Below are 9403 nucleotides of genomic sequence, written 5' to 3'. Positions count from 1 at the left end.
TTTATTGCAGGCCAGCTCATGATGTTCATATCAATCTACTATGTACCTCTGCATTTAGCATTGGGTAAACCTCATACAATAACTGTCCTAGCTCTACCGTATCTTTTGTTTCATTTCTTCTGGAACAATCACAAAGACTTTTTTGATCATAGACGTCCTACCAGAAATTCAATGCGTAATCTTAGCATTCAATGTGTATTCCTGAATAATCTCATTATTCAATTATTCAACCATTTCATTTTACCAAGTTCAATGTTAGCCAGATTAGTCAACATCTATATGTTTCGATGCAACAACAATATGTTATTTGTAACAAGTAGTTTTGTTGGTTGGTTAATTGGTCATATTTTATTGATGAAATGGGTTGGGTTGGTATTAGTCTGGATACAACAAAATAATTTAATTAGGTCTAATGTACTTATTCGATCTAATAAGTATCTTGTATCAGAATTTAGAAATTCTATGGCTCGAATCTTTAGTATTCTGTTATTTATTACCTGTGTTTACTATTTAGGCAGAATACCGTCACCCATTCTAACTAAGAAACTGAAAGGAATTTCCGAACCGGAAGAAGTGGGGGAAAGTGAGGAAGAAAGAAACATAGAAATAGAAACTATTTCCGAGGGGGGAGGGGCTAACCAGAAACAGGGGACCGAAGAAAATACTTCTTCTTCCCTTTTTTCGGAGGAAGAGGTGGATCCGAGCAAAATCGACGAAACAGAAAAGCTACGAGTGACTGGAAAGAAAAAAAAAAAAAATAAAGGGCGAATTCCACTTTCGTTTTAAAGAGACATACTATAAAAATAGACCGGTTTATGAAACTTCTTATCTGGATGGGAATCAAGAAAGTTCGAAGTTAGAAATATTAAAAAAAAGAAGATAAATATTTATTATGGATTGAAAACCTCTTGTGACACTTCTTTTGATTCTAAACGATGGAATCGACCTTTGCGATATATAAAAATGACCGGGTTGAAAATGCTATAAAAATGAAATGTCACAATATTTTTTATACATGTCAGTGATGGAAAAGAAAAATATCTTTACGTATCCACCCAGTTTAGCAACTTTTGGGGAAATGATACAAAAAAAAATATATTTTTTCACACCAGAAAAATGGTTTTCTGATGAATTGTATACTGATTGGAGTTTTATCAATGAACTAAAAAGAAGAAATTTGAGTAAGGAGTTTATAAAAAGAGTCGAATCTTTAGATAAGGAATCTTTTGATCTGGGCATACTTGAAAAAAGGACTCGATTCTCTAATAATGAAACTAAACGAGAATACTTGCCTAAACTATATGATCCTTTCTTGCATGGACCCTACCGCGGAAGAATCAAAAAATGGGGTTCCCCTTTAAGCATAAATCAAACTTATAAAAAAAACACGGATCCATTTTGGATAAATAAGATTCATGCTCTACTTCTTACTACTGATTATCACGACCTTGAACAGACACTAGATACACTCAATATAAAATCATTAGCAACAGAAAATTGTAGGATTCCCAAGAAATTTTTCGATTTCTTCCGGAAGCAGATGATTATTCATCCGCTTCTCACGTTCCGTGAATAGCCGGGACATTGAGGAATATCCAGAAAGGCACAGGAATCGGTCTGATTCTATCTCCGTTCGTTCCGTTTGAAGAAAGGAAGGATCCCAAAGAATCGATCTTTTCTTTAGTTGTTGAATCTCTTTGATTGATCAATGTGATATTCCGAACTTTACATTAATGGAATCGAAACGATCTCTGGATTGATCAGAAGATCCTTTCAATTGGCGAGAATCCGTTACTTGAACGAAACTAGATCTTGTGGAATCATATTGAATATTTGACGATACATTCCAAACCAAAAAAATCGATCCCTGCTTACCAACCATACATTGTTAACCAAATCCAATTTCTCGATATGTTCCTCAAAATCCGATCGTGGATTCTTCCCAACTAACGAAGAGATCTTGGCGGAATTGCCACATATGAAATTGAGCAATTTTGCAAAGAAATAGCCCACTTCCTCTCGAGAAGAGATGGGAAACATGCTCAATATCATTTGATTGAATAGTTGACCCAGCCCCTTGTTGTTTGAAGAAACCCTCCACTTCAATTGGTATTTTTTCACGAAAAGCAAACATGAGATAACAAACCAGTCTTTCACTAAGATTTCGAATAGCTGTCCTGAGTTCAAGTTGATTATGTTTCGCCTCTTACTCGAGAAAGACGATCAAACAATTCCCAATCATGGTCCTTGGCGGATCGAATCATCCATATATATACAAAAAGAAACTCCAGATATTTGATATCTTCTCTTTGAATGAGATCTCAATTCCAGCGACGGTTTCTAGATATCTTACAACTAGAATCCTCTTTTTCCGATCCAGTTCCTCCACCACCGCGAACCCCGGTTAGATTCAGGCATGATACACTTTTAGTTATTGGGAGAACCCAAGTACTTCTTTTCGATCCAGGAAACAGCTCTCAGAGATCTTTTTCCTTTTGGAAGATACAGGAGCGAAACAATCAACCTATTGATATTGAAGACCCAAAAGATTCTTCCAATGTATCATTTGGGTCCAATGGAATTCTATAGGTATAGGAAGAAGCCCAAATAGAGATTTTTTCTCGACCATATTTCGATTGTTAATATGATATAAGGACCGCTACTACAAATAGTACTACACCTTGATCGTGAAATATCGATTGTTTGTTGAACCCAATTGCGTGAAAGTAGGATACCTAAATTGGGGGTCCAAGAGTTTTATAAAATTCTTGGTGGAAAAATGGAATGAAAGATCCCACTGAATTGAATTGGGTCCATGAATCTAAGAAATAGTGAGAATTTTGATCTCTCTCATATCTCTCTCAATTGAAAATCCAGGATTTGAATTGATGTCCTTTCATTGATTCCTCCTAAATTGCATTGATTTATCCTAAAGATTTCATTTCAATTGAATTTGGTTATTCACCATGTACGAGGATCCCTGCAAGCATCCATGGCTGAATGGCGCGCCCAAATCATAATTGGCGAATTGTAGGTTCAATTCTACTGGATGCACGCCATGGGACCCTCCAATAAGTCTATTGGAATTGGCTCTGTATCAATGGAATCTCATCATCTATACATAACGAATTGTGTGGTATATTCATATCATAACATATGAACAGTAAGAACTAGCATTCTTATTGAGACTCGAACTCATAGGGAAGAAAATAGATTTATGGATGGAATCAAATATGTAGTAGTTACAGACAAAAGTATTCGGTTATTGGTGAAAATCAATATACTTCTAATGTCGAATCAGGATCAACTAGGACAGAAATAAAGCATTGGGTCGAACTCTTCTTTGGTGTCAAGGTAATAGCTATGAATAGTCATCGACTCGGAAAGGGTAGAAGAATGGGACCTATTATGGGACATACAATGCATTACAGGCGTATGATCATTACGCTTCAACCGGGTTATTCTATTCCACCTCTTAGAACGAAAAGAACTTAAATCAAAATACTTAATAGCATAACATTTATACAAAACTTCTACCCTGGCACACGCAATGGAGCCGTAGACAAGGAACCAATCCACGAAATAATTTGATCTATGGACAGCATCGTTGTGGTAAAGGTCGTAATGCCAGAGGAATCATTACCGCAAGGCATAGAGGGGAGGTCATAAGCGTCTATACCGTAAAATTGATTTTCGACGAAATGAAAAGACATATATATAGAATCAAACATAGAATACGACCCCGAAATGCATACATTTGTCTCATACACTATGGGATGGTGTTTACATCCCAGAGGGGCTATAATTGGAGATACCATTGTTTCTGGTACAGAAGTTCCTATAAAAATGGGAAATGCCCACCTTTGAGTGCGGTTTGAACTATTGATTTACGTAATTGAAGGAACCAATAGGTTTACGACGAAACCTAAAAATCGATCACTGATCCAATTTGAGTACTCACAGGATAGACCTCAACAGAAAACTGAAGAGTAACGGCAGCAAGTGATTGAGTTCAGTAGTCTCATATAAAAATTATTGACTTAGAGATATAGTAATATGGAGAAGACAAAATTGTTTCAAGCACCGACAGAACCAGAAGCGCCCTTGTTTCAAAGAGAGGAGGACGGGTTATTCACATTTCATTTGATGGTCAGAGGCGAATTGAAAGCAAGCAGTGGTAATTCTAAAGATTCCCTGGGAAAATAGAGATGTCCCTACGTTACCCATAATATGTGGAAGTATCGACGTATTTCAGAGTCATCATCGGTCTGAATGCTAGAACATAAGCCAGATGACGGAACGGAAGACCTAGATGTAGAAGATCATAACATGAGTGGTTCGACAGATTTGGATTCCTATATATCCACTCATGTGGTACTTCATTGTACAATATATATAAGAATTATACGATAAGAATTATACGAATCCATCTGTATAGATATCATCATCTACATCCAGAAAGCCGCAATGCTGGAAGAAGCTTGTACAGTTTGGGAAGGGGTTTTGATTGATCGATCAAAAGAAGAATCTACTTCAACTGATATGCCCTTAGGCACGGCCATACATAACATAGAAATCACACTTGGAAGGTGGACAATTAGCTAGAGCAGCGGGTGGTGAAACTGATTGCAAAGGAGGGAAATCGGCATTAAAATTACCTTCTGGGGAGGTCCGTTTGATATCCAAAAACTGCTCAGCAACAGTCGGACAGGTGGGGAAATGTTGGGGTGAACCAGAAAGTTTGGGTAGAGCCGGATCTAAATGTTACTAGGTAAGCGTCCTGTAGTAAGAGGAGAAGTTATGAACCTGTAGACCATCCCCATGGGGGTGGAAGGAGGCCCAAATGGTAGAAAACCCGCAACCCTTGGGGTTATCCTGCACTGGAAGAAGAAGTAGAAAAGGAATAAATATAGTGATAATTTGATTCTTCGTCGACGGAGTAAATAGGAGAGATTTTTTTCTTCGTCTTTACAAAAACAAAATATATTTTAAAAGAAAATGGCTCTAAAAAAAATCCTTTTGTAGCAAATCATTTATTAAAAAATCGAAAGGCTTAATACAAAAGCGGAAAAGAAATAATAATAACTTGGTCCAGAGCATCTACCATTATACCATTAATGATCGGCCATTATCGCTATCCATAATGAAGCAAAATTTGCCCATTTATAAACGGATCGTATGGTAGGATATAAATTGGGAGAATTCGCATCTACTATAAATTTTCGCGACACGCAAAATGATAATAAATCTGTCGTTAATATTATTATAATAAATTTTATAATAAAAAATAGAGATTAATTAATGAAATCATTAGTGAGAGGTAAACTTATGATAAAGATAAAGAAACACAGGAGGAACCCATATACAACTTCAGACGAAGTATACGCTTTAGGTCAACATATATGTATGTCTGTCACAAAGCACGAAGAATAATTGATCAGATTCGTGGACGTTCCTACGAAGAAACACTTATGATACTAGAACTCATGCTTATCGAGCATGTTATCCCATTTAAAATTGGTTTATTCTGCAGCAGCAAATGCTCGTCACAATAGGGGTTTTCAAATAGTTTAATCATTAGTCAAGTCGCAGTAAATGAGGGAACTACTCTGAAAAGACTAAAACCTCGAGCTCGAGGACGGAGTTATCTGATAAAAAGACCCACTTGTCATATAACTATTGCATTGAAAGATCTTGAATTTGAACCACTTGACAGATATATGCTGCGCCCAAAACCAAAAAAACCGGATGGCTAGGATGGCTAAAAAGGGATAAATAAGAACACAAATATGACATATCCTAATATATAGTAGTGGAGGATTATGGGACAAAAATAAATCCACTTGGTTTCAGACTTGGTACAACCAAAGTCATCATTCTTTGGTTTGCACAACCGAAAAAGTATTCCGAGGGTCTACAAGAAGATAAAAAAATAAGAGACTGTATCAAGAATTATGTACAAAAATATGAGATCATCTTCTGGTGTCGAGGAATTGCACGTATAGAGATTCAAAAAGACTGGATCTAATTCAGGTGATAATCTATATGGGATTTCCTAAATTATTAATTGAAGATAAGCCAATGAAAACTCGAAGAACTACAGATGAATGTGCAAAAGAACTTAATTGTATGAACTGAAACTCAACATTGTTATTACAAGAATCCTTATGGGCACCCTAATATTCTTGCTGAATTTATAGCCGGACAATTAAAGAATCGAGTTTCATTTCGAAAGGCAATGAAAAGGCTATTGAATTAACTGAGCAAGCGGATAAAAAGGAATTCAAATACAAATTGCAGGGCGTATCGACGGAAAAGAAATCGCATGCGTCGAATGGATCTGAGAAGGTAGGGTCTTCTACAAACCATTGGAGCGAAAATTGAGTATTGCTCTTATAGAGTTCGAACTATCTATGGGGTATTAGGAATCAAAATTTGATATTTATAGACGAAGAATAATAAGAATAAGACTTCCTTGTCTTTACGTTCTATTCTGCGATAGAACAAAAATGACAATTCTTTTGATTTTTGATTGAACATAAAAATCAAAAAATGAGCAGTTCTAAATTCTATAAGGTTAAATAAAAATTTGATTGATCATTTGATATAATTCTATGCTTAGTGTGCGACTCGTTGGGTTTTTAGGCTTAGGATTCAAAAAAATGGGCGGACCACAGTATAAGCTAATAACTATAGCATTAATAACCAACTCATCGCTTCGATTATCTGATCCAAAGAATCAGTCAAGATATGATATATTGGTTATCATTATAGCAACTGAATTTTTTTGCATTAAGTAAAAGACAAACCAATCTGATTATGAATAGATCGAAATTGTGAAGCAAAATAAAAAGTATGTGGATAAATAGAAGGATGAGAGAAAGAGAGAAACAGAAATAGCAATGAAATGATATAGGATTCCAATATGTAAGGTCTATGAAGCATCTCATAAAGAGCAATGTAATAGAGCATCAATAGAGATTCATCAATAATTAGATGAATATCTGTTCATTGAAGAAAAAATCAAGAGCCTTAACTTAAGTCAATAAAGACTGAGAAGGTTGACTCAAGAAGAAATTTATATTTTATTTTATTAAATAAATATTAAATTAAAAATTAAATTAATAAATATTAATAAATTAAGGCTCCATTGAGAATTCAGACCAAGCATTAATCGAGAGCGATGGGGACGACGGAACCCAGAATGCAGAGGATTCTATTGAAAACGAATCCTAATGATTTATCGGGAGGATGGCGGAACAAACCAGAGACCACTGCATTTCTTTTATTCTGATTCTGAGAGGTCATGGTTAACCTGACAACCGAACTAGAAAAGATAAATACCCGCGAAAATTTGAGTTTAATTTGATTGTTCAATTTTGTCGATCTGAATCTGATATGAATATGATAAAAACAAAATAAAGATTCGTTATAACATTATAACAAAACCAAGATAAGACATTATCTAGAAATAGAATCCGTGTTTAATTCTTATACTTATATATATATCCAATAGATCCAAACAAGATATACAAATTTCTAATAGATCAGATAAATCGCAAAGCAAAGAATCCCAAGATTCAATTATTCATTAACTACCCGTATATCTTAAGATTAAGAATTAAATATTTTTATTCATTTTTTTCGCGAGGAGCTGATGAGAAGAAACTCATGTCCAGTTCTAGTAGAGATGGAATTCATAAACAACAACCATCAACTATAACCCCAAAAGAACCTGATTTCGTAAACAACATAGAGGAAGAATGAAGGGGATATCTTATCGAGGTAATCGGATTTGTTTCGGTAGATATGCTTTCAAGCACTTGAACCCGCTTGGATTACATCTAGACGAAGCAAGCGCCGCGCAATACGAAAACGTACGCGGTGGAAAATATGGGTATATTTCCAGACAAACCCGTTACGGTAAGACCTACAGAAACACGTATGGGTTCGGGGAAAGGATCTCCTGAGTATTGTAGTTGTCGTTAAACCGCAGAATACTTTATGAAATGAGCGGAGTAGCTGAAAATATAGCCAGAAAGGCTATTTCAATAGCGGCGTCAAAAATGCCTATAAAAACTCAATTCATTATTTCAGGATAGAAATATAGAACCAAAGGAAAGAAGTCTTGTCTTGGGAATAAAAACAATTGCGAGTTTCTTTTTTTAAACAATATTTTTTTTTCGTCCTTGTTATTGAAAAAGAGATTTCAAAATGATTCAACTCAGACCCATTTGAATGTAGCAGATAAAAGCCCGAGAATTGGTGTATTCGAGTCATAGGAGCTAGTAATCGCCGATATGCTCATATTGGTGACGTTATTGTTGCTGTGATCAAGGAAGCAGTACCAAATACACCTCTAGAAAGATCAGAAGTGATCAGAGCTGTATTGTACGTACTCGTAAAGAACTCAAACGCGACAACGGATGATACGATATGATGACAATGCTGCGTTGTCTGATCAAGAAGGAAACCAAAAGGAACTCGAATTTTTGGTGCGATCGCCCGAATTGAGACAGTTAAATTTCACTAAAATAGTTTCATTAGCCCGAGGTATTATAAGACGAGACCCAAGTATAGTTAGAGTATTTAGAGTATTTAAATGGCATAGATTAATAGTAGATTGTGTCTCACGTATATACCTTTACTAAAAAAAAAAAAGACCACGTTGGTTATATCAAAATTAGCAATAAAAATTTTAGTTTACCATGGTAAGGACACTATTGTTGACATAATAACCCTATACGAAATGCTGATATGAATAGAAAAGGAACGATTCAAATAGATCTACTAACATCACTGAAAACATTGTTAAAATACTTAACGAGAAGGTTTTATCGATAACGTAAGGAAACATCGGAACGCAACAAATATTTTTTGGTTTTAACCCTACGACAGGATGAATAAATAGGACCAGGAACTATTTAAATTTACGACGGATCAGTCGACCAGGTCACGAATCTATTCTAACTATCAACAAATTCCTAGATTTTAGGTAGGGATGGGGATTGTAATTCTTCTACTCTTCGGGGTATAATGACAGACCGGGAGGCTCGACTAGAAGGAATCGGTGGAGAAATTTTGTCTATTTATAAACTGTCCGGTATACGAATTGTATCCGAAACTTCCATTTGTGCAAAAAAAGAAAAGTACGGGTTGTCTAATAGAACTCCTCCCGTCTACGGTAGTTGATATACGTCAAGGAAGTTTACCTGGAATAAAAGAACAAAAAATGGATTCATGAAGGTTTAATTTAATTAGTAAATCACTCCCACTGGATTCCTTTAGATAATGAAGATCTGATTTTAGGTTATGTTTCGGGAGAGTTTTACCAACGGGATAGAGTCAACAAAAGTGAAGTAAGTGCTTATGATTCAACCAGGGGGCGTAATTTATAGATTTC

The 9403-nt window shown here is 35.5% G+C and overlaps 1 protein-coding gene and 2 pseudogenes across 1 annotated transcript in view; all 3 read left to right on the top strand.

Moving 5' to 3' along the window:
- Positions 1 to 840, top strand: part of LOC128288605 (protein TIC 214-like) — a 1182-nt gene extending 342 nt beyond the window's left edge. Inside the window, exon 1 of the mRNA XM_053024903.1 lies at positions 1 to 840. This exon is cut by the window's left edge and continues 342 nt beyond it. Within this exon, the coding sequence (XP_052880863.1) occupies positions 1 to 786 (786 nt within the window). The 3' untranslated portion in view covers positions 787 to 840.
- Positions 841 to 2240: 1400 nt separating this feature from the next.
- Positions 2241 to 4947, top strand: LOC128288601 (50S ribosomal protein L2, chloroplastic-like; annotated as a pseudogene).
- Positions 4948 to 5301: 354 nt separating this feature from the next.
- Positions 5302 to 6459, top strand: LOC128288600 (30S ribosomal protein S3, chloroplastic-like; annotated as a pseudogene).
- The last annotated feature ends 2944 nt before the right edge of the window (positions 6460 to 9403 follow it).

This window comes from Gossypium arboreum, unplaced genomic scaffold (assembly GCF_025698485.1).
Source record: "Gossypium arboreum isolate Shixiya-1 unplaced genomic scaffold, ASM2569848v2 Contig00238, whole genome shotgun sequence".
In the NCBI taxonomy this organism is placed as follows: Eukaryota; Viridiplantae; Streptophyta; class Magnoliopsida; order Malvales; family Malvaceae; genus Gossypium; species Gossypium arboreum.
The sequence above is the reverse complement of the archived record's forward strand: the minus strand, read 5'-3'. Positions and strand labels throughout refer to the sequence as shown.